The 27360-nt window shown below is 34.5% G+C and overlaps 1 protein-coding gene across 3 annotated transcripts in view; it reads right to left on the bottom strand.

Moving 5' to 3' along the window:
- Clk (circadian locomoter output cycles kaput protein Clock) overlaps positions 1 to 27360 on the bottom strand; it is a 128177-nt gene that overhangs the window by 20671 nt on the left and 80146 nt on the right. For all 3 annotated transcript variants that reach the window (XM_075305130.1, XM_075305132.1, XM_075305131.1), the window contains one exon: positions 23957 to 24302. In XM_075305130.1, the coding sequence (XP_075161245.1) occupies positions 23957 to 23994 (38 nt within the window). In that variant the 5' untranslated portion in view covers positions 23995 to 24302. The remainder of the gene's footprint in view (positions 1 to 23956; positions 24303 to 27360) is intronic.

The following is a 27360-nucleotide window of genomic DNA, read 5'->3' as shown; positions in this document are numbered from 1 at the left end:
GACCGTTATGGACCTAGTTAGGCATGGTTGTCAACGACCATATACTAGCACAATGTACCAAATTTGAACTCACTCGGATGAAATTTGCTCCTACAACAGGATCCAAAACCAAATCTCGGGATCGGTTTATATGGGGCTATATATGATTATCGACTGATATGGACCACTTTTGGCATGGTTGTTTAATATTATATACGATCACCACGTACCAAATTTCAAGCAGATCGGATGAATTTTGCTTCTCCAAAAGGCACCGGAGGTCAAATCTGTAGATCGGTTTATATGGGAGCTATATGTAATTATGGGCTGATAGGAACCAATTCCTGCATGGTTGTTGGATACCACATACTAACATCACGTACCAAATTTCAACCGAATGGGAAGAATTTTGCTCTTCCAAGGGGCTCTGGAGGTCAAATCTGGGGATCGGTTTATATGGGGCCTATATATAATTATGGACCGATAAAGACCAATTTTTGCATGGGAGTTTGAGGCCATATATTAACACCACGTACCAAATTTCAACTGAATCCGATGAATTTTGGTCTTCCAAGAGGCTCCGGAGGTCATATCTGGTGATCGGTTTATATGGGGGCTATATATAATTATGGACCGATAAAGACCAATTTTTGCATGGTTGTTAGAGACCATATACTAACACCATGTACCAAATTTCAGCCGGATCGGATGAAATTTGCTTCTCTTAGAGGCCTCGCAAGCCAAATTTGGGGGTCCGTTTATGTGGGGGTTATACGTAAAAGATTACCGATATGGCTCATTTGCAATACCATCCGACCTACATCAATAACAACTACTTGTGCCAAGTTTCAAGTCGATAGCTTGTTTCGTTTGGAAGTTAGCGTGATTTCAACTGACGGACGGACGGACATGCTCAGATCGACTCAGAATTTCACCACGACCCAGAATATATATACTTTATGGGGTCTTAGAGCAATATTTCGATGTGTTACAAACGGAATGATAAAGTTAATATATCCCCCATCCTATGGTGGAGGGTAAAAAAAGGCCGATTAAATACGTATATAATTCAGTTTGACACAATTTTCTATAGAAATACAATTTTGACAAAATTTTCTATAACAATAAAATTTTGACAAGATTAGGTTAGGTGGCAGCCCGATGTATCAGGCTCACTTAGACTATTCAGTCCATTGTGATACCAGATTGGTGAACTTCTCTCTTATCACTGAGTGTTGCCCGATTCCATGTTAAGCTCAATGACAAGGGACCTCCTTTTTATAGCCGAGTCCGAACGGCGTTCCATATTGCAGTGATACCACTTAGAGAAGTTTTGAGACTCTCAGAAATGTCACCAGCATTACTGAGGTGGGATAATCCACCGCTGAAAACTTTTTGGTGTTCGGACGAAGCAGGAATCGAACCCACGACCTTGTGTATGCAAGGCGGGCATGCTAACCATTGCACCACGGTGGCTCCCAAATTTTGACAAAATTTTCTATAGAAATGAAGTCTTGTCAAAATTTTGTATAGTAATAAAATTTTCTATAGAAATAAAATCTTGACAAAATTTTGTATAGTAATAAAATTTTGACAAAATTTTCTGTAGAAATAAAATTTTGACAAAATTTTTTTATAGAATTAAAATTTTGACAAAATTATCTATAGTAATAAAATTTTGACAAAATTTTCTATAGAAACAAAATTTTGTATAGTAATAAAATGTTGACAAAATTTTCTGTAGAAATAAAATTTTGACAAAATTTTTTATAGAAATAAAATTTTGACAAAATTTTGTATAGTAATAACATTTTGACAAAATTTTCTATAGTAATAAAATTTTGCCAAATTTTCTATAGAAATACAAATTTGGTAGATTATTTTTGGAGATCGGCTATATATAACTAATGACCGATATGGACCAATTTTAGCATGGTTGTTAGCGGCCAAATACTAGAGCAATGTACCAAATTTCACCACGTATCAAATTTCAACCTGATCGGATGAATGTTGCTACTCCAAGAGCTCCGGAGGTCAAATCTGGGGATCGGTTTAAATGGGGGCTACATATAATTATGGACCGATATGGACCAATTTTCGCATGGTTGTTAGAGATCATATACTAATACCACGTACCAAATTTCAACCGGATCGGGTGAATTTTGCTCTTCCAAGGGTCTCCGGAGGTCAAATCTGGGGATCGGTTTATATGGACCGATATGGACCAATTCCTGCATGGCTGTTAGAGACCATATACTAACACCATGTAATAAATTTCAGCCCGATCGGATGAAAATTGCTTCTCTTAGAGGATCCGTAAGCCAAATCTGGGTATCGGTTTATATGGGTGCTATATATAATTATGGACCGATGTGGACCAATTTTTGCGTAGTTTTTAGAGACCATGTACTAACACCATGTACCAAATTTCAGCCGCATCGGATGAAATTTGCTTCTCTTAGAGGCTCTGTAATCCAAATCTTGGGATCGGTTTATATGGTAGGTATATATAATTATGAACCGATATGGACCAATTTTTGCATGGTTGTTAGAGACCATATATTAACAACATGTACCAAATTTCAACCGGATCGGATGAATTTTGCTCCTCCAAGAGGCTCCGCAAGCCAAATCTGAGCGTCGTTTTATATGGGGGCTATACGTAAAAGTGGTCCGATATGGCCCATTTGCAATACCGTCCGACCTACATCAATAACAACTACTTGTACCAAGTTTCAAGTCGATAGCTTGTTTCATTCGGAAGTTAGCGTTATTTCAACAGACGGACGTACATGCTTAGATCGACTCAGAATTTCACCACGAGTCAGAATATATATACTTTATGGGGTCTTAGAGCACTATTTCGATGTGTTACAAACGGAATGACAAAGTTAATATACCCCCCATCCTATGGTGGAGGATTGTACAACCAAAATTTTAGGATATGAAATTTATACAATATTAAGAACAAAATTTCTTTAAAATAAAGTTCATAAACATTGCTTTAAAAATATTCTTCTTTAAATTTAGGCCACGATGCTTTGGAATATGCATCCCTTCGTTAAACAGAAAACATTTTTGATTTAAAGAAATAATTTTTAAATTAACTGAGATATTGAATATTTGGATTAAAGATAAGAAAACTTTAAATATAGGTCAAAACTTATTTTGAGCATTTTGCATCTTTGGTTTAAGTTTTTTTTTTTTTAATTAAGAAAATATAGTTAACTTTGATATATCTGTTAGTAACATATGTGGTTTTACTTATATATGAATAACTTCGTTAATAAATCGCCAAAAGAGAATGGAATTTTGATTAATGAATGTCTGTAACCTACACTGAAGAAAATATTGACCTACTATGAAATGAATTATCCAACTTACAAATTTTAGGACATGCAATTTACACAATATTAAGGATACATATCTTTAAAATAAAGAATTTTTATTTTTCATATTAGCCTGATACTGAAATAAGCGATTAACGTCCAAATGCATTACTTTTTTAATTTACAAATATTATTCGAGTTTTTATGGACAAAATAGATTAAGGAACTTGATCAATAGAGTAATTGAAAAGAAAGCGCCAGATTGAAATCTAACATATACACGCCAGACTGTATATGTTTCAGTTCGGACGAATGAAACTTTCCACAGCCTCTGGTTTAGATCTGGCTGGGATAGATAACTCAATTTTGGGTCCTTTTTGCTAACTTCTTATGGAGAAAACATCTACGAATTGTCCTTTGATGCACAGTGGGAGTAAAGATTATTTAATTTATCTTTACTCCCACTGGGTATCATCATTTTGAGCTATATGAAGAGATGATGAACAGTGGGACTAATGATGATTCAGTTTGTAAGAGGACAATTCGAATATGTTTTCTCCATAAGAAATTAGCATAAAGAACCCAAAATTGAGTTATCTATCCCAGCCAGATCTAAACCAGAGGCTGTGGAAAGGTTCATTCGTCCGAACTTCAAAGTAAACAGCGATTTCATTTGCCTTGGTTCAAAGACATGCTGCTTTAACGGAGGGACGCAAATTTCCAAAATATGTGTCCTGAATTTAATGAAAAAAAATTTTTTGAAGCAAAGATTATAAAATTTATTTTAATTAAAATTGCATTATTTTAAAGAAATTTGTCCTTAATATTTTGTATATTGCACATCCTAAAATTTAGGTTGCGCAATCTTTAATATCAGGTAAATATGTTTTGCAGTGTGTCAATGACAATTATTTGTACACTCTTAGAAAAAGATGTTTTTCATATGTTCCGATGTAAACAAAATGTGTTTCGGGCACAATTTTAAAACACAATATATTTAAGTGCAAACATGTAATGTTCCTAAACTAATACTAAATGTTTGGGACATCTATGTTAATATGTTAGAATATATTATGTTTGCGGAATGAATGTTTCATAAAAATCATATGTGTGAATGCAAACATGTATAAATTTAGAAATTTCGACTAAACATACATATGTTGCGATATTTTATTCAAAGCGACAGAGACAGTATAGAGAAAGAAATAGAGATGGAAGCCGGGAGAGTTGACAAAAGATATCAACATAACACAGCGAAAGAATCAACAGATAACAATTTCTGTGAAACCGCTTGTATGTTCTTTCGGAAAACTGTTTTATGATAAGGCCAAAAATTGATATGCTTAAGTCTAAATATTATTTAATTTGAATAAAGAGAATATACATTCGGAACCAAGAGAATAGACATTTGAAAAACAAACAGCATATGTTTTCGCCTTGAGAGCAGCATTTTATGTTATGTATGTGTGGACATGTGTTTTGTTTCTCATATTGGCATTATGGACACAATGTTTTTCTTGGTTCGTTAAAAGAAATCAGGGTTCTTCATAAAAATAACGAAAGGGCACTATACTCTTTTTAGAGTTGGGACAGTAAAATGAAATAAGGAGGAAATAGTGAAAAATTACACAGTAATATGTATAAAAACAAAGTTTAGTTCCACTTTATTAATAAGTAGTCCACGAGGAGTTGACGGACACCTTCAAATATAAAAGCGGGCATTTAGTTCGAGTTTGCAGCTAAAACAATTTAAAAAGATTATTTTCTTTAAAATGAATTATTAAGATTTTAACGTACGTTTATAAAGTTTTGCACAATATAGGATTTCATACCATAAGATTTCGCCAGCGTAATCATGGTATAAATACAAGAAATCATATGAATTTGTTCGTTGTCAGGTGTCGCTTGGAAATGTCAAAGCAGAGAATCGAATTTATGGGAAGCATGGAATATAATGATTTGCCATTGTATGTTAAAGATGCACAATCGATATCAATATTTAAACAAAGATTAAAGCGTCATCTAATTGACAATATTGAAATGCTTATAATATGATGATGGGAATAAGCAGAATTTGAATTTATGCTAAATATAATAGAAAAAGATTTAAAATTATTATTAGTATTATTATTTATTTATTTTTTTTTTTCTTTTAATGAAATATGTTGTAATTGAATTTTGACTTCATTAACAGTTTAAATGTAGCCAGATTGCCTCAATAATGCCATTATGGCGCTGAGGCTATAAATATTTTTATAAATGTATATATATATAATTAATTTGTAAAAATGAATTAATAATAATATAATAAAATGTTATACAAAAAAAAAAAAAAAAAAAAAAGCATTTTAGAGCGATGGTGTTAAATGCTAGTAAAAACCTGTTCAAGCCTAAATAAATTTATGTTTATATTATAAAATTATTTATGTATGTTTGTACTCGACTCCACGTTCTTCTTTTGTTAGAGTTTTTGAATTCCTTCCAAATTTTAAAGTTTTGTACCAAAAACAGTGTTTTGTTACTAAATTGTTATTTTTGCAATAAAAAAATAATATTTTATCCAAAAATCAGTCAATTTCGTTTATATCAAGCACTGTTACTGACTATAAATCTTTAATAACCCACATTTCGAAGTTTCATTATAAAAACTTAATATAGTATAAATATAAATGTGTAAATTAAAAAAAGTGTTCGGTCGGAGCAGGGATTGAACCCACGACTCTTTGCATGCAAGGCAGACATGCTAACCACTGCTCCACGTGGCAAACAAATGTATGTTTCTGTTAAATAATGTTATGTTTGCATGGTCTCGTGGGCGCTGCAAACTATGCTATATAAATATAACGTATAACGATAATTATCTGCTGGTGACTATAACAGCTACGTAGCCCAGTGGATAGTGTGTTGGCTTACAAACTGTTCGGTTCGATTCTCCGTGCAGGCGAAAGGTAAAATTAAAAAAATTTATAAAAGTGAATAATTTCTTCAAAATTATTTGTATTACAGAAAAAGGTGCCAAGAACTAAGATATTTCGTGGAAGTGAAAATTACGAGTATGTTAGGGAATGAGCACAATCGTCTTTGGGAAAATTTCTTCCAAGCATATAATATTTTTGGGCTCAAAAGGCTTCCAAACATATAATATGTTCACATAAAACAAACATATTAATGTTTCGGCAGTATCCAATAATATATGTGCTTCCTGCAAAATATGTTTGGAACATATATTAGAGAAGCGATTTTTTGAGGGTGTATAGACCCCAACACATTTGACGGATGTGATATGGTATCGAAAATTTAGGTTTACAAATTGGTGCAGAGTATAATATAGTCGGCCCCGCCCGACTTTAGGCTTTCCTTACTTGTTTTCTTTGCGTGTGGGTTGTGGTAATACTTACACACTATCCACTGGGCTACGTAGCTGTTATAGTCACCTGTAGACAATTATCGTTATAAGTTACATTTATATAGCATAGTTTGCAGCGCCCACGAGCCCATGCAAACATAACATTATTTAACAGAAACATACATTTGTTGGCCACGTGGAGCAGTGGTTAGCATGTCTGCCTTGAATGCAAAGGGTCGTGGGTTCAATCACTGCTCCGACCGAACACCATTTTTTTTAAATTTACACATTTGTACATAATTTCATTTTTACCTTTAAGGCCGGTATTAAGTTGGCATTATCACTCTAAAATGGAAATGTTTTGCCTTTTACTTTTCTTTAATAATTCATTTTAAAGAAAATAATCTTTTTCAATTGTTTTAGCTGCAAAACTCGAACTTAATGTCCGCTTTTCTACTTGAAGGTGTCCGTCAACTCCTCTTGGTCTATTCTCTTGGTTCCGAATGTTTATTCTCTTTACTCCGAATACTCATTCTAATATTCAAATTAAATAATATTTAGACTTAAGCTTATTACATTTTTGGCCTTATCATAAAACAGTTTTCTGAAACAACATACAAGCGGTTTCACAAAAATTGCTCCCTTTTGATTCTCTCGCTGTGTTATGTTGATATCTTTCGTCAACCCTCCCGGTTTCCATCTCTATATTCTCTCTCTCTCTCTGTCGCTATCTGAATAAAATATCACAACATATATATGTCTACTCGAGATTTGTAAATTTATATATGTTTACATTCACATATATTATTTTTATGAAACATTCATGCTCCAAACATAATATATTCTAACATATTAACATATGTGTCCCAAATATTTAGTGTTAGTTTAGGAACATTAAATGCTTGCACTTAAATATATTGTGTTTAAAAATTGTGCCCGAAACACATTTTGTTTATATCGGAACATATGAAAAACATATTTTTCTAACAGTGTATATAAAGGTTTGTCCCAAATACATACATTTAAATATCACTCGATCTGGACAGAATTTGATAGACTTCTACAAAATCTATAGACTCAAAATTTAAGTCGGCTAATGCACTAGGGTGGAACACAATGCTAGTAAAAAATATGGGAAACATTTAAATCTGAAGCAATTTTAAGGAAACTTCGCAAAAGTTTATTTATGATTTATCGCTCGATATATGTGTATTAGAAGTTTAGGAAAATTAGAGTCATTTTTACAACTTTTCGACTAAGCAGTGTCGATTTTACAAGGAAAATGTTGGTATTTTGACCATTTTTGTCGAAATCAGAAAAACATATATATGGGAGCTATATCTAAATCTGAACCGATTTCAACCAAATTTGGCACGCATAGCTACAATGCTAATTCTACTCTCTGTGCAAAATTTCAACTAAATCGGAGTTAAAAATTGGCCTCTGTGGTCATATGAGTGTAAATCGGGCGAAAGCTATATATGGGAGATATATCAAAATCTGAACCGATTTCAACCAAATTTGGCACGCATAGTTATATTGCTAATTCTACTCCCTGTGCAAAATTTCAACTAAATCGGAGCAAAAAATTGGCCTCTGTGGGCAAATGAGTGTAAATCGGCCGAAAGTTATATATGGGAGCTATATCTAAATCTGAACCGATTTCAACAAAATTTGGCACAAATAGCTACAATGCTAATTCTACTCCCTGTGCAAAATTTCAACTAAATCGGAGCAAAAAATTGGCCTCTGTGGTCATTTGAGTGTAAATCGGGCGAAAGCTATATATGGGAGCTATATCTAAATCTGAACCGATTTCAACCAAATTTGACACGCATAGCTATAATGCTAATTCTACTCCCTGTGCAAAATTTCAACAAAATCGGAGCAAAAAATTGGCCTCTGTGGGCAAATGAGTGTAAATCGGGCGAAAGCTATATAGGGGAGCTATATCTAAATCTGAACCGATTTGGCTGATATTTTGCAAGTTTTTCGAGACTCATAAAATATTCGGATGTACGGAATTTGAGGAAGATCGGTTGATATACACGCCAATTATGACCAGATCGGTGAAAAATATATATGGCAGCTATATCTAAATCTGAACCGATTTTCCAAAATCAATAGGGATCGTCTTTGAGCCAAAGCAGGACCCTATACCAAATTTTAGGACAATCGGACTAAAACTGCGAGATGTACTTTGCACATAAAAATACACCAACAGACAGACAGACGGACAGACAGACAGACGGACATCGCTAAATCGACTCAGAATTTAATTCTAAGACGATCGGTATACTAAACGATGGGTCTCCGACTTTTCCTTCTTGGCGTTACATACAAATGCACAAACTTATTATATCCTGTACCACAGTAGTGGTGAAGGGTATAATTAAAGAAAGGAATTGCCTATTAGGGGTCTTAAAAAATGATATGCTTAGGGTGAACCGTAATATGTTTGCACACTACAAACAATTTTTTTTTTGTTTGAAAAAAATCCTAATTTGGGAGTATATGTTACCGAGGCGATATGTTATCAGGGTGTGGGTGACAAGTCAATATATACACAAAATTATTTATACAATAGGGAAATCATTTCACATTTCCTGGCGTGGGATTGTATACGATGGATTGTATTTTTTAACTCAAGGTGAATGAGATATTTGTAATTCTGGAATTGATTGCTATTATTTGTTAATCAAATATCATAACCATTATTGGAAGAAATTTGAGACATTCACACCAAAATCAAAAGAACTGCCTGGACTTCAAGATTGCATAGTATCAAACCAAAACCGATTATAGTGTCATAGTTAATTAATTTGTGAAATTCTACACCTCATTTACACAAACGCTATGTGCAAAACCGCCATCTGAATTCATTCGACATGTGTTATTTAACCATAGCAAAACGTGCTGGGCAAGAACGAAGTAATTACTGACAGAAAATTAAGCTGTACATAAAGATATTATATTTTGTCAATTTTGTGTTTTAGGAAAATTTGAATTAACTTTTGGGACACTATGTTATTGTCCCTTTAAGGTCCAACTAAGGAAAAATGTCGTTAACGCAAAGCAAAATATCCATGTTGCATGATAGTTATACTCAAATTGGTTGATTATACTTTTTAATATTTACATAAAAATACAACATTTTAAGAAATGCGATGGTTGGGAATGCACTCAAAGAAAGTTTTCTTGAAGATTTTTCTTGAAGATTTTTTAAGTCTTGGACTCGATTTGAAACATTAATGACTTTCGTCGAGGGTTTCACTGTCTCAGTTAATTTAAAGATTATTTCTTTAAATCAAAAGTGGTTTTCTTTACTTTAAGGGAAATTTGCTTTAATTATAATTTTTCAATTTATATAAAAAAAATGCTTTAGTGTGGAATGAAGCATCCTTGATTTAAAGTTTTTGTATAATCTACCAGTAAAAAAGCGTACACCCTAAAAAATCGCCTTTGTAACATATACTTCCGTATATACGGGTTCAAGCATATACATTTGCCGAATTTGTTTAATCAAAATATTGTTTATGATGTGCAAATATACTATGTTTAATCCTGAGCATATCTTTTTGTAAGCGCCAATCAGTCCATTCCTTTCTTTATTTTTTTTAAGCTCTCTGCTATTTTATTATTTTTGCTCGGTCGGAAATGACGACTTAATTGAATAGAAACGAAATACATTTCAACTTATGAACTTCACAGATTTGATTCAGCCTTATATCTACCCAGCAAAAAACTTTGGAAGTTGTTCCAAAGGCCCAACTATAAAATATAAAAAAAAAAAAAAATAATAAAATAAAATATTTTTAAATAATAAAATAAAATATTTTTAACGCGTAATTTTAACTTTTTATACCCTCCATCATAGGATGGGGGTATATAAACTTTGTCATTCCGTTTGTAACACATCGAAATATTGCTCTAAGACCCCATAAAGTATATATATTCTGGATCGTGGTGAAATTCTGAGTCGATCTAAGCATGTCCGTCCGTCCTTCTGTTGAAATCACGCTAACTTCCGAACGAAACAAGCTATCGACTTGAAACTTGGCACAAGTAGTTTCAATACCATCCGACCTACAAGTATGTAGGTCGGATGGTATTGAAAATGGGCCATATCGGTCCACTTTTACGTATAGCCCCCATATAAAGGGACCCTCAGATTTGGCTTGTGGAGCCTCTAACAGAATCATATTCCATCCGATCCGGCTGAAACTTGGTATATGGTGTTGGTATATGGTCTCTAACAACCATGCAAAAATTGGTCCACATCGGTCCATAATTATATATAGCCCCCATATAAACCGATCTCCAGATTTGGCTTGCGGAGCCTCAAAGAGAAGCAAATTTCATCCGATCCGGCTGAAATTTGGTACATGGTGTTGGTATATGGTCTCTAACAACCATGCAAAAATTGGTTCATATCGGTCCATAATTATATGTAGCCCCCATATAAACCGATCCCCAGATTTTGCCTGCGGAGCCTCAAAGAGAAGAAAATTTCATCCGATCCGGCTGAAATTTGGTATATGATGTTGGTATATGGTCTCTAACAACCGTGCAAAAATTGGTCCATATCGGTCCTTAATTATATATAGCCCCCATATAAACCGATCCCCAGATTTGGCTAGTGGAGCCTCAAAGAGAAGCAAATTTCATCCGATCCGGCTGAAATTTGGTACATGATGTTGGTATATGGTCTCTAACAACCATGCAGAAATTGGTCCATATCGGTCCTTAATTATATATAGCCCCCATATAAACCGATACCCAGATTTGGCTAGTGGAGCCTCAAAGAGAAGCAAATTTCATCCGATCCGGCTGAAATTTGGTACATGATGTTGGTATATGGTTTCTAACAACCATGCAAAAATTGGTCCATATCGGTCCTTAATTATATATAGCCCCCATATAAAGCGATCCCCAGATTTGGCTTGCGAAGCCTCAAAGAGAAGCAAATTGCATCCGATCCGGCTGAAATTTGGTACATGATGTTGGTATATGGTCTCTAACAACCATGCAGAAATTGGTCCATATCGGTCCTTAATTATATATAGCCCCCATATAAACCGATACCCAGATTTGGCTAGTGGAGCCTCAAAGAGAAGCAAATTTCATCCGATCCGGCTGAAATTTGGTACAGATGTTGGTATATGGTCTCTAACAACCATGCAAAAATTGGTTCCCATCGGTCCATAATTATATATAGCCCCCATATAAACCGATCCCCAGATTTGGCCTGCGGAACCTCAACGAGAAGAAAATTTCATCCGATCCGGCTGAAATTTGGTACATGATGTTGGTATATGGTCTCTAACAACCGTGCAAAACTTGGTCAATATCGGTCCTTAAGTATATATAGCCCCCATATAAACCGATCCCCAGATTTGGCCTGCGGAACCTCAACGAGAAGAAAATTTCATCCGATCCGGCTGAAATTTGGTACATGATGTTGGTATATGGTCTCTAACAACCGTGCAAAAATTGGTCCATATCGGTCCTTAATTATATATAGCCCCCATATAAAGCGATCCCCAGATTTGGCCTGCGGAACCTCAACGAGAAGAAAATTTCATCCGATCCGGCTGAAATTTGGTACATGATGTTGGTATATGGTCTCTAACAACCGTGCAAAAATTGGTCCATATCGGTCCTTAATTATATATAGCCCCCATATAAACCGATCCCCAGATTTGGCCTGCGGAACCTCAACGAGAAGAAAATTTCATGCGATCCGGCTGAAATTTGGTACATGATGTTGGTATATGGTCTCTAACAACCGTGCAAAAATTGGTCCATATCGGTCCTTAATTATATATAGCCCCCATATAAAGCGATCCCCAGATTTGGCTAGTGGAGCCTCAAAGAGAAGCAAATTTCATCCGATCCGGCTGAAATTTGGTACATGGTGTTGGTATATGGTCTCTAACAACCATGCAAAAATTGGTCCACATCGGTCCATAAGTATATATAGACCCCATATAAACCGATCTCCAGATTTGGCTTGCGAAGCCTCAAAGAGGAGCAAATTGCATCCGATCCAGCTGAAATTTGGTACATGGTATTGGTATATGGTCTCTAACAACCGTGCAAAAATTGGTCCACATCAGTCCATAATTATATATAGCGCCCATATAAACCGATCCCCAGATTTGGTTTGCGGAGCCTCAAAGAGAAGCAAATTTCATCCACTCCGCCTGAAATTTGGTACATGATATTGGTATATGGTCTCTAACAACCATGCACAAATTGGTCCACATCGGTTCATAATTATATATAGCCCCCATATAAACCGATCCCCAGATTTGGCTTGCGAAGTCTCCAAGAGAAGCAAACTTCATCCAATCCGGTTGTAATTTGGAACATGGTCCATATCGGTCCATAATTATATATAGCCCCATATAAAACGTTCTTTAGATTTGACCTCTGGAGCCTCTTGGAGGAGCAAAATTCATCCCATCCGGTTCAAATTAGGAACGTGGTGTTAGTATATGGTCGCTAACAACCATACCAAAATTGGTCCAATCACACAAAAATTGGTTCATATCGGTTCATAATCATGGTTGCCACTAGAACCAAAAATAATCTACCAAAATTTTATTTCTATAGAAAATTTTGTTCAAATTTTATTTCTATAGAAAATTTTGTTCAAATTTTATTCGTTTCATAATCATGGTTGCCACTCGAGCCAAAAATAATCGACCAAGATTTTATTTCTATAGAAAATTTTGTCAAAAGTTTATTTCTATAGAAAATTTTGTTAAAATTTTATTTCTGTAGAAATTTTTGTCAAAATTTTCTTTCTATAGAAAATTTTGTCAAAATTTTTATTTCTATAGAATATTTTGTGAAAATTTTATTTCTATAGAAAATTTTGTTAAAATTTTATTTCTATAGAAAATTTTGTCAAAATTTTATGTCTACTTTGTCAAACTGAATTATACACGTATTGGATCGATCTTGTTTGATTTAATATATACCACGTATGGACTTACATACAATTTAGAAGATGGTGTTAGGAGGTTTTAAGATACCTTGCCATCGGCAAGCGTTACCGCAACTTAAGTAATTCGATTGTGGATGGCAGTGTTTAGAAGAAGTTTCTACTCAATCCATGATGGAGGGTACATAAGCTTCGGCCTGGCCGAACTTACGGCCGTAGATACTTGTTTTGTTTCAAATGGTTTAAAACAAGGTAAGAATTAATAAAATGGTACAAATTATTACAATTTTATCAAAAAAAAATCTAAATCCAGTCTGCAAAAATTGCGAATTTTTGAAATTATTTGAACTCAAACGTTTCAGACAAGCGTTAGAATATATTAAAAATCATAAAAAAATTATAAAAATTATTTGGCAAAATAATTCAAACTTTTTTGATTCACATCCAAAACACTGAATTGGAATCACACCTTAAGAAGTGATGCAAATGCAGTGCAACGGCTATTGAAATTCTGGACAACCGTCCTATGACAAGCCCATGTTAAATTCATCGCTTCTGCGCGAATTTTGCATCACTTTCTGATCCAAAACGAACCTTTTCAATACTTTTTTGAAAACGCTTTTTTTACTGGGTATTTTCCAAGAACAAACATGGATGAGAAAATGTCTCGATTTCTTTGGATGCCACAAGAAAAATACACAATTGAATGTGTAAATTTAATAATGTTTAGACTTAAACATTTAAAATTTTTAGGGTGCCACGTTCATGTGCCAGACACATACACGGTTGCCACTCGAGCCAAACATAATCTACCAAATTTGGAGAATATTTTACCAATTTTTTTTTGCAAACTTTTATTTCTATAGAAACATTTGTCAAAATTTTACTTCAATAGGAATTTTTGTCACAATTTTATTTCTATAGAAAATTTTGTCAAAATGTTATTTCTATAGAAAATTTTATCAAATTTTTATTTCTAATAAATGTCAGTAGTTTTTATAAGCTTGAGATCTTAGTTTACCTTTATTTATTTTTAATTCATCATTCCTGGCATTCGATATATAAGACAATGATTACACAAAAAAATTCTTATTATAATGGAGCAACACTGCTCACATCTGCTTTATCTATTGCACTGGAGCAGACGAGAGCAGTGATGCTCCATTATAATAAGATTTTTGTTTGTAATCATTGTCTTATATATCGAATGCCTCTGAAGAAGCAATTCAGTGAAATTGCGAAATATCAGGAATGATGAATTAAAAATACATAAAGGAAAACTAAGATCTCAAGCTTAAAAACTATTGACATTTATTAGAAAGAACAAGTACATACAGTAATAAGTTCGGCCGGGCCGAATCTTAAATACCCACCACCATGAATCAAATATAATAGTTTACTTTGAATACTCTTCGCCGTAGTCGGTTACATAATATTATATAGAATTTCAGGGGATTTGATGACAGATATTCTCCCAAGCAGATCAGTTCAACCAGTACGCTTCCCGAAGATAAATTTTAAGATTCTACCTATGAAGATTAACTAAGGCAGGCATCCACCGTGGTGCAATGGTTAGCATGCCCGCCTTGCATACACAAGGTTGTGGGTTCGATTCCTGCTTCGACCGAACACCAAAAAGTTTTTCAGCGGTGGATTATCCTACCTCAGTAATGCTGGTGACATTTCTGAGGGTTTCAAAGCTTCTCTAAGTGATTTCACTGCAATATGGAACGCCGTTTGGACTCGGCTATAAAAAGGAGGTCCCTTGTCATTGAACTTAACATGGAATCGGGCAGCATTCAGTGATAAGAAAGAAGTTCACCAAAGTGGGATCACAATGGACTGAATAGTCTAAGTGAGCCCGATACATCGGGCTGCCACCTGACCTAACCAACCTATGAAGACTAGATCAGATTCTGGATTTATAAGAAACAATTTTGTTTGAGTTTTCGAGAAATCATAAACATATCGTGTGAATGATGAAATGAAGCCTTGAATTGATATCTTAAATCTGTAGATTTTTACCGCCTTTATTTAAATGATTACGAGGAGTAAAATCTGGAAATTTTACTTTCAGTTTCAAGCCATTTTTATGATCATCAGACGCTGCTATACCCTCAAGAAGTGATATCGGTCTATACCAATGCGATTTTTGAGGGTCTAAAATACCAGTATATTTACATTTTCGGGCAAATCGGATAAAAACTGCGGTTTCTAGAAGCCCAAGGAGTTAAATCGGGAGATCGGTCTATATGGGGGCTATACCAAAACATGGACCAATTCTAACGATTCTAACACACCTCTAATGCCTCTAATGCCCAAGCCCGGCTTTGGGCGGCCTTCATTTAATAAGGAAGCTTTTAGTAAAACACACCTTAAGACAACAAAAATGGGCAAAATAAAAACAAAACTTATTTGAAACTATTCAAGAGGCTTTGTAGCATATGCTGAATTTTACGGTATAAATTTTTCTTGCTTAGTTCTCTTGCTTTTGTGTCGTTAAAATTGAGCATTTAATCAGATGACAAAAAAATTGGGGCATTAGAGGGTTAAAGGTCCTCAAATACCTCTAGAATTCAAATTTCAGACAAATAGCGTCAAAACTACGAATTTTACAAGTCCAAGAAGTAAAATCGGGAGATCAGTCAATATGGGGGCTATACCAAAACATGGACCGATACGAACCATTTTCGACACACCTCTTTATGGTCCCAAAATACCTGTAGATTTCTAATTTCTGGCAAATTGGATAAAAACTACGGATTCAAGAAGCTCAATAAATAAAATCGGGAGATCGGGGCTAAACCAAAATCTGGACCGATACACCCAATTTTCAACACACCAATTTGTGGTCCTAAAATACCTCTTGATTTTCAATTTCAAGCAAATCGGATAGAAAATACAATTTCTAGACGCCCAAGAAGCAAAATCGGGAAATCGGTACATATGGGGGCTATACCAAAACATGGACCGGTACTGACCATTTTCGACACACCTCTTTATGGTCCCAAAATACCTCTAGATTTCGAATTTCAGGCAAATCGGATAGAAAATACAGTTTCTAGACGCCGAAAAAGTAAAATCGGGAGATCGGTCTATATGGGGGCTATACCAAAACATGGACCGATAGGCACCATTTTCGGTACACTTTTTGATGGTCCTAAAATACCACTATATTTCTAATTTCTGGTAAATCGGATAGAAAATACAGTTTCTAGACGCCCAAGAAGTAAAACCGGGAGATCGGTCTATATGGGGGATATACCAAAACATGGACCGATGGGCACCATTTTCTCTACAATTTTTGATGGTCCTAGAATACCTCTAGATTTCAAGCAAATTGGATAAAAACTACGGTTTTTATAAGCCCAAGACCCCAAATCGGGAGGTCGGTTTATATGGGGACTATATCAAAACTTGGACCGATATAGCCTATCTTCGAACTTGACCTGCCTGATAACAAAAAACGAATCTATGCCAAATTTCAAGACGATAGCGCCATTATTGAAGGCTGTAGCGTGATTACAACAGACAGACAGACAGACAGACGGACATCCTTATATCGTCTTAGAATTTTTCCCTGATCAAGAATATATATACTTTATATAGTCGGAAATCGATATTTCGATGTGTTACAAACGGAATGACAAATTTACTATACCCCCGTCACCATTCTTGGTGGGTATAAAAAGATCGAATAAAAAGCCAAAAAACACAAAAAAATTATTTCTATAGAAAATTTTGTCAAAATTTTATTTCTATGGAAATATTGTCAAAATTTTATTTCATTAGAAAATTTTGTCAAAATTTTATTTCTATAGAAAATTTTGTCAACATTTTATTTCATTAGAAAATTTTGTCAAAATTTTATTTCTATAGAAAATTTTGTCAAAATTGTATTTCTTTAGAAAATTTCTATAAAAAATTTTGTCAAAATTTTATTTCTATAGAAAATTTTGTCAAAATTTTATTTCTATAGAAAATTTTATCAAAATTTTATTTCTATAGAAAATTTTGTCAAATTTTATTTCCATAGAAAATTTCGTTTAAGTCGTATGACTTTGAAATAAAACAAATTCTCTTTAAAGTAACGAAAAACATTTTTGTTTAAGCCTTTGACGACGAAGAATTAATAGCTCGATAAAGGGTGATACGGTCAAAATTTGGTCAAGGGAAAACGCGTGTAAATCGGTGAAATCGTTTATTTAAAAAATCAAATTAAATTTCTTTTTCAAGTTCAATTAGTATAAAATTCAGGAAAAATATTCAGTTAGGCTTTCGCTTTTCCAAATCCGAATTGCCGGGCCTCACGCTTGACACCTGCCATCAGATTTTGTACAACCACCTTGTCCACCTTCTTCTCCGCAGAAAGCCAGTTTGCCTTGAACTCAGCGTTGCCAGAATTGTTTCATCAAAAACCGCTAGATTTGTCCAAAAAACTAGTCAAAACAAGTAAGGAAAGTCTAAAGTCGGGCGGGGCCGACTATATTATACCCTGTACCACTTTGTAGATCTAAGATTTCGATACCATATCACATCCGTCAAATGTGTTGGAGGCTATATATAAAGGTTTGTCCCAAATACATACATTTAAATATCACTCGATCTGGAAGAATTTGATAGACTTCTACAAAATCTATAAACTCAAAATTTAAGCCGGCTAATGTACTAGGGTGAAACACAATGTTTTAAAAAATATCGGAAACATTTAAATCTGAAGCAATTGTAAGGAAACATCGCAAAAGTTTATTTATGATTTATCGCTCGATATATATGTATTAGAAGTTTAGGAAAATTAGAGTCATTTTTACAACTTTTCGACTAAGCAGTGGCGATTTTACAAGGAAAATGTTGGTATTTTGACCATTTTTGTCGAAATCAGAAAAACATATATATGGGAGCTATATCTAAATCTGAACCGATTTCAACCAAATTTGGTACGCATAGCTACAATACTAATTCTACTCCCTGTGCAAAATTTCAACCAAGTTGGGCGAAAACCCTGGCTATTTGAACCATATTAGTCCATATCGGGCGAAAGATATATATGGGCGCTATATCTAAATCTGAACCGATTTCAATCAAATTTTGCACACTTAACTGCACTACTAATTGTACTCCTAGTGAAAAATTTCAAACAAATTGGGCCAAAAATCTGGCTTCTAGGACCATATTAGTCCATATCGGGCGAAAGATATATATGGGAGCTATAGCTAAATCTGAATCGATTGCAACCAAATTTGGCGCGCATAGCTACAATGCTAAATCTACTCCCTGTGCAACATTTCAACCAAATTCGGCCAAAACTCTGGCTTTAAGGACCATATTAGTCCATATCGGGCGAAAGATATATGGGAGCTATATCTAAATCTAAACCGATTTCAATCAAATTTTGCACACTTGACTATACAACTAATTGTACTCCTAGTGCAAAATTTCAACCAAATTCGGTTGAATTTGATTCGGTTGAATCTGGCTTCTGGGGCCATATAAGTCCATATCGGGCGAAATATATATATGGGAGCTAATCTAAATCTGAACCGATTTCAATCAAATTTTGCACACTTGACTATACGACTAAGTATTATGTTTGTACAAAATTTCAAGCAAATCGGTATAAAACTCTGACTGCTGGGTCCATATTAGTCCATATCGGGCGAAAGATATATATGGGAGCTATATCTAAATCTGAACCGATTTCTTCCAAAATCAATAGGGTTCTATTCTGACCCAAAAGAGAAACTTGTGAAAAATTTGAAGGCGATTGGACTTAAACTGCGACCTAGACTTTGATCACAAAAATGTGTTCACAGACAGACGGACGGACGGACATGGCTATATCGACTCAGGGACCCACCCTGAGCATTATTGCCAAAGACACCATGTGTCTATCTCGTCTCCTTCTGGGTGTTACAAACATATGCACTAACTTATAATACCCTGTTCCACAGTGTGGCGCAGGGTATAAAAATGGGAAACATTTAAATCTGAAGCAATTTTAAGGAAACTTCGCAAAAGTTTATTTATGATTTATCGCTCGATATATATGTATTAGAAGTTTAGGAAAATTAGAGTCATTTTTACAACTTTTCGACTAAGCAGTGGCGATTTTACAAGGAAAATGTTTGTATTTTGACAATTTTTGTCCAAATCAGAAAAACATATGTATATGGGAGCTATATCTAAATCTGAACCGATTTCAACCAAATTTGGCACGCATAGCAACAATGCTAATTCTACTCCCTGTGCAAAATTTCAACTAAATCGGAGTTAAAAATTGGCCTCTGTGGGCATATGAGTGTAAATCGGACGAAAGCTATATATGGGAGCTATATATAAATCTGAACCGATTTCAACCAAATTTGGCACGCATTGCTACAATGCTAATTCTACTCCCTGTGCAAAATTCCAATTAAATCGGAGCAAAAGATTGGCCACTGTGGTCATATGATTGTAAATCGGGCGAACGATATATATGGGAGCTATGTCTAAATCTGAACCGATTTCAATAAAATTTGGCACACTTGACTATAGTACTAATTGTTCTTCTTGTGCAAAATTTTAAGCAAATTAATGTAAAACTCTGGCTTCTGGGGCCATATAAGTCCATATCGGGCGAAATATATATATGGGAGCTATATCTAAATCTGAAGCGATTTCTTCCAAAATCAACAGGTATCTATTCTGAGCCAAAACACATACTTGTGCCAAATTTGAAGTCGATTGGACTAAAACTGCGACCTAGACTTTGATTACAAAAATGTGTTCACGGACAGACGGACAGACGGACATGGCTATATCGACTCAGGAGCCCACCCTGAGCATTTTTGCCAAAGACACCATGTGTCTATCTCGTCTCCTTCTGGGTGTTGCAAACATATGCACTAACTTATAATACCCTGTTCCACAGTGTGGCGCAGGGTATAAAAATTCTTTAAATTTAATGAAATTGTCTTTAAATGTGTTGCCTTTTTGCATCTTGACTACAAAGCAAAAAAGTGTTAAAAAATAGGACATGTTTTTATACCCTAAACCACATAGTGGTTAGGGTATAATAATTTTGATCTGCCAAAAAATGTGCCTACCAGAAGTATTAATTATAGACCCGATAAATCAGAATCACTTCCTGAGTCGATCTAGCGCTTGGTGTCCGTCCGTCCGTCTATCTGTCCGTCTGTCTATGTATTTGTTCGCAGGATTCCGGTCGCAATTATTAACCGATTTTGATGAAATTTGGTACAGAGTGTTTTTTGCGCACAAGGACGAACGCTATTAAATTTGGAAGAAATCGGACCAAATTTAATTCGGGCGATACATATATATGGGAGCTAAAATATAACAGGTTGGCTGATAAGTCCCCGGTCTAACAAAGAAAAACAGATTTTTTTGCCAAAATTCGTTTTTATTATTCAACATAGTTCCCTTCAAGAGCGATACAACGATTATAACGACCTTCCAATTTTTTAATACCATTTTGGTAGTACTCCTTCGGTTTTGCCTCAAAATAGGCCTCAGTTTCGGCGATCACCTCTTCATTGCAGCCAAATTTTTCCCTGCGAGCATCCTTTTGAAGTTTGAGAACAAGAAAAAGGCGCGGGGGCCAGATCTGGAGAATACGGTGGGTGGGGAAGCAATTCGAAGCCCAATTCATGAATTTTTGCCATCGTTCTCAATGACTTGTGGCACGGTGCGTTGTCTTGGTGGAACAACATTTTTTTCTTCTTCATATGGGGCCGTTTTGCAGCGATTTCGACCTTCAAACGCTCCAATAACGCCATATAATAGTCACTGTTGATGGTTTTTCCCTTCTCAAGATAATCGATAAAAATTATTCCATGCGCATCCCAAAAAACGGAGGCCATTACTTTGCCAGCGGACTTTTGAGTCTTTCCACGCTTCGGAGACGGTTCACCGGTCGCTGTCCACTCAGCCGACTGTCGACTGGAGTGTAGTGATGAAGCCATGTTTCATCCATTGTCACATATCGACGGAAAAACTCGGGTGTATTACGAGTTAACAGCTGCAAACACCGCTCTGAATCATCAACACGTTGTTGTTTTTGGTCAAATGAGAGCTCGCGCGGCACCCACAGAGCTTCCGCATATCCAAATATTGATGAATGATATGACCAACACGTTCCTTCGATATCTTTAAGGCCTCTGCTATCTCTATCAACTTCATTTTACGGTCATTCAAAATCATTTTGTGGATTTTTTTATGTTTTCGTCGGTAACCACCTCTTTCGGGCGTCCACTGCGTTCACCGCCCTCCGCGCTCATTTCACCACGCTTGAATTTTGCATACCAATCAATTATTGTTGATTTCCGTGGGGCAGAGTCCAGAAACTCATTATCAAACCAAGTGTTTGCTACCACCGTATTTTTCCCCTTCAGAAAACAGTATTTTATCAAAAGACGAAATTCCTTTTTTTTTTCATTTTTTCACAATAACAACAAAACAACACAAAAGACGCTCTATCTCAAAAACTAATTGACTTATAGACGTCAAATTTTGACAAGAATTATTTGAAGGTTGGTACTATATAAAATATGCATTTAATACTAGCGACGTCATCTATGTGTCAGACCGCGGACTTATCAGCCAACCTGTTATGTATCACCCGATTTCGACAAATGGGGTCAGATTTCGTTCATTTACTAACCGATCGGCATCAAAATTACCACAAAATAATCCGGTGAATCACCTTTTAAGTGTGCCAAATTTCATCGAAATTAGTTCAGATTTAGATATAGCTCCCATATATATGTATCGCCCGATTTTCGCAAATTTGGCCATAAGTCCCTTATTTATAAACCAAACTGACTTAAAGTTGGCCAAATTTAATTTTCTACAGCACTCACTATATGTGCACAAAATCATCGAAATCGGTTCAGATTTGGCTATAACTCCCATATATATGTATCGCCCGATTTTCACAAATTTTGCCTTAAACCCTTATTTATAAACCGATCTTACTCAAATTTGGCTTACTCCAATGTTCTACAGTACTGACTACATGTCATCCAAATCGGTTCAGATTTAGATATAGCTCCCATATTAGAAATTTTGACTTTATTCGATCTTTCTTTTATCCAATAGAAAATAATGGATCAAGCTTGAGATCGTTTTTTGTATGTATTGGTGTAGCGCCCGATTTTCAAAAATTTGCCTCTTATAACCATATTTTTGACCATAGTGGTCTCATTTATTAACCGATCTTACTCAAATTTAGCTCCCATATATATGCATCGATCGATTTTCCCAAAATTGGCCATAATATTCTTATTTATTTACCAACTAAAGCACATAGTAGTCAGGGTATAATAACTTTGATCTGCCAAAAAATGTGCTTACCAGAAATATTGATTTTAGACCCCATAAAATATATACCGATCGACTCAGAATCACCTCCTGAGTCGATCTAGCGCATGGGGTCCGTCCGTCCATCCATGTATTTGTTGTTCGCAGGATTCCTGTCGCAATTATTAACCGATTTTGATGAAATTTGGTATGTGGCGGTTTTTTGGTATAGAGACGAACGCTATTGAATTTGGAAAAAATCGAATCAAATGTAGATATAGCTCCCATATATATGTGTCGTCCGATTTCGATAAATGGGGTCAGATTGAGTTTATTTAATAATGGACTCAATATTAATGACAAACTAACTCTGTAGGTTCAGAATCAACTATAGCTCCTAAAATCAGACATTTCTGTTCAGATTGTGATTAAACTCCAATTCTTAAATATGGAAATGCGGTTTTCCCCCAAATCTATACAATTGATATCCCACAAACAATGTTTACTAATTCAGTAGGGGTGGTTTAGGGTATGATATAGTCGGCCTCGTCCGACTTTCTACTTTACTCACTTGTTTAATATTTATTTTAAAAACGTTTTTACTTAAAACATAGCATAATTTCTATTGGAAGTCAAGTCTCAATTTGAAAATTTATGTCGGTGTTAACACGTTTGTAAAGGACGTTGATAGAATATGAAGAAAACAAAATTAAGGTTTTCTTCCTAGAATCAAGTACGAAAAACCTAAAATTAAAAGAGTATCCTTACTTGAATTCTCTGCTTGTTTGGCTCGGAATCAATACCAAAATCATTAGGGTAAAGACAAAATCTTTGGAACTGGGCATGTTTTTTTTTCAGTGAATGTATTGGATGCGAGTAACCAAGTTTCTGCATGTTTTATTCTCTAAGTAACAAACTTGTAGACTTCGTTTTTATAAAAATTTTGTTTGTGACAAGTGAAAACTATGCATTAAGCATGGAGAAAATCTGGGCTATTCAAATTGTTTTGTAATTAGGCTATTTTTTGTTTTGTTTCATTGGATATCTTACCTTTTAGTATCATCTCGGTCATCCGTCTCGTCCTCCATGTTAGGATAGTGATATTGGAAATCCAAAATGACTGTATGTGTTTTTCGGCGTCTTTGACAATTAATTAATTTTTGTGAAGGAGAATTTCGAATATTTCCTTTGAGAGTAGATTATTTTTAATTTTTATTTTTCAGTTAATAGTTAATGCGGTGTTTTATGTTATGTTCACTTTAAAGAAAGTTTCCAAAATATGTGGAAGTATGCACATTTTGAAAATTTATTTTTTCAGAATTACGGGATATACACTCTTTAATGTTCAATTAAATGGGAACATTAAACAAACAATTTTTAATCTATTGAAATTTATCTGTAATTATAAAACAAAAAAAATATATTCATATATTTTCCTTAAAATAATACATTTTTACTTTTTATAGGAATACTTTCAAGTTAGAAATTATCACACATACGAAATACATTTATTCCATACAATGACAGGGATTTTGCACTCTCGATTTTAGAATTCAAAATTTTTTATTATAAATTTATCTGAAATCTGTAATTACAAAAAATATATATATGTTCAATTATCTTCTTTAAAACAATACATTTTTAGATTTTATAGGAATATTTTCAAGTTAGGATTTATCACACATACGAAATACGGTTATTCCATATAAAATGACAGGGATTTTGTACTTTCGATTTTAGAATTCATTTTTTTTATACATTTATTTGTTGCCAAAGGGATATGAATTATTTTTTAATTCATTGGATTATTATTAGTTTTAATTATATTTAAGTTATATTAGTGTCATTAATATTACGATTTGTAATAACAAAAAAAAACTTTTTCACACATATTTTATTTTACTAGCAAAATTAATTTTTATTAAGATTAATAATTTTTTATGCAAATTTACTTAGAACATATGTTTAGCGAATATTTTCAAATTTATGTCACATTATTGATTTAAATTTAATTTTCCAAAACTTTGGTTTTTCTAAAGATGTATTGCCGATGATCGATAGAAGAACGTCCGTAAGCAACAAGTGCGCGAATTGATATGAATCCTTTAATATTCTCGTTCAAAGGATATACTCTACAATTTTGGTGAATGTATGCATATGTGCATTTCCGTTTCCCATAGCAATCAGGTGCTATTGGTACAAATTATGCAATGCCTACGTGTAGTGCGCAAACTCACCACCCACTCTAGCAAAAAATAAAAACAACAAAAGCCCCATAGCAAATTTAGCGAATAGTATTGGCTGTAACAAAAAACCAACACAATTGCGACCACACACACACATGCACACATTTGTACAAATAAATCCAGTTAAGTACATATGAACTGTAGCAAGGATGTGCAATATCAACCCTTATCATTAATATGCAATATGACCATAATAGACTTTAGAGGAGAGTATGGCTATGCTTGTATGGGTCCATGCTAGGCATGATGGTTTGAGGAAGACTAGCTATTGCGTATAATGCCAATTAAAGTGTCATAACCTTGTTTTCCTCTTATATGACGGCATATGTGTCTGATATTTTATTTTGTTTTGCTCATCCTCGGCATCGTTGTTCGGAGAACTTTTGTTGTGTATCACGCCCATTGTATGTGGCTAAATATCCTTGGAGTGACCATGAATGAGCCTAATATATCTTTGTCTATGTAATATAGTCTAGAGCTTTTGAATGGCAAAAAAGTCCTGTTCTAAATATGACATAGCATTGTTATATGATACACCTGGTGTTACAGTTGGATGCAAGAACATTTAATTGTCTGAAAATCTTTGGAATACTTCATGGGATTTTTTTTGATTCGTTTTCAGAAACACATGAGTCAACATATAAAATAAAAATTTTTCTCTTTGAAATGAAAATTTACTTAGAGAAATAAATATCCCATCTGATGAGTTTTATTCACACAGAAAAATATAATTAAAACAAGAAAGGGACGTCTAAAGCCGTAAAGTCTTAAACCGGTGACATTCGGCCGGTATCTCACCGACTTGTTGAATGTTTTTTATTCGAAAGAAATATTTTATATTGAATTTATAGTAAACTAGTGTAACCCGGCCCGCTTCGCTGCGCCTTCTGAAGCGTATTTGGAGGAACATTTTGCGTTAACTTAGTCAACTATATCCTTCGTGCTGAAAACAAATTCGAAAAGATTTGAATTCTTTTAAACAAATCGTTTATAGGTACAAATACGGCGGGAGTGGGTGTACCCTTTCCTCCAAATTTGTTTAATAATGTTCTGTATTCAAGTAGTTGGACAATCTTCTTTTAAGTGTGGTTTGTCAAGGAAAGGTATCCTTCTCCTCAACATATCTGAAAATTAAGCACTATATTATAACATACAAAGAATTACTGTTTCCCATCCAATAAATCGGAAAAAGCAAAAGTAGTAAAAAATTTTACCACATTAACATTTGCTAAAATGCTGGAAAATGATGCACCCCCTACGTTGGCTGCCAATTTCATGTAAATTTAAGTTCTTTACTAAAAAGAAGTCTGGCAGAAGCCTGTGCAAAAATCATCAAATTATGTACCGAGTTCCCATTTACGGACAACCCTCTACTTTCAATTTCAGAAAAAAAACGGACAAAAGGGAACCCTCTCCCCACCTGCGCTCCACTCCGACCTGATATCGGACTAACACGTATCCTATATTAATTTCGCAACGACTCAATGGTCCCTATAAATTCTATCGAAGTAAATCGACAAAGTTTATTTCAATCCCCAACCAGATATCCGAGATATCGAAAAATCATATACTAATTTAAAAATCATGTATAAATTTAATCACCTCCTCCCACGTTCCCTGTAAATTTCAAGTAGATCGGCGATATTTAAATTTTGCTCTATTGTTTTAAAGGGACGTCACTTTCCCCGATACAATATGGACAAACACCGTAGTGAATAGCACCCCTAACCTTCCCTGAAATTTTTTGAAACTTTCCTTTAAGTGTGGGGCAAGGAAGGTTGCCTCTTCGTTCATAAACTTCTCCCACTGCCTATGTAAATTTCAAGAAAACTTAAGAATTGTTGTTTTTTTTGCAGTTTTAGAGGAGGACTTCCTCCCCGACTAAATATCGAAAAGTGATGTAGCGTATCTTTTGTAAACGTCCCAGAAAATGTCAAGCAAATTATAAGCCTAAAAGGGCGGCCTCTCCTCCGTCCAAATATCACAAAATCAGGTATCAACTATTAATATCGTAACCTCTCCCCAGTCCTCTGTAAATTTCAAGTAACTCGGTAAAAGTTTAATTATTTCTCTGTATGTACTTAAGAGAAGCGGATGTCTCCCTATCCCCTTTTATTTTTATTAAAAAATTAAGAACCTGATATAAATTTCATAACCAATTTTTTTCGTAAAATTTCAGTCGGGGGAATTTAGTTTTGTTTGTACTTT

Source organism: Haematobia irritans, chromosome 4 (assembly GCF_050003625.1).
Source record: "Haematobia irritans isolate KBUSLIRL chromosome 4, ASM5000362v1, whole genome shotgun sequence".
In the NCBI taxonomy this organism is placed as follows: domain Eukaryota; kingdom Metazoa; phylum Arthropoda; class Insecta; order Diptera; family Muscidae; genus Haematobia; species Haematobia irritans.
This window is presented reverse-complemented; position numbering and strand designations above follow the sequence as displayed.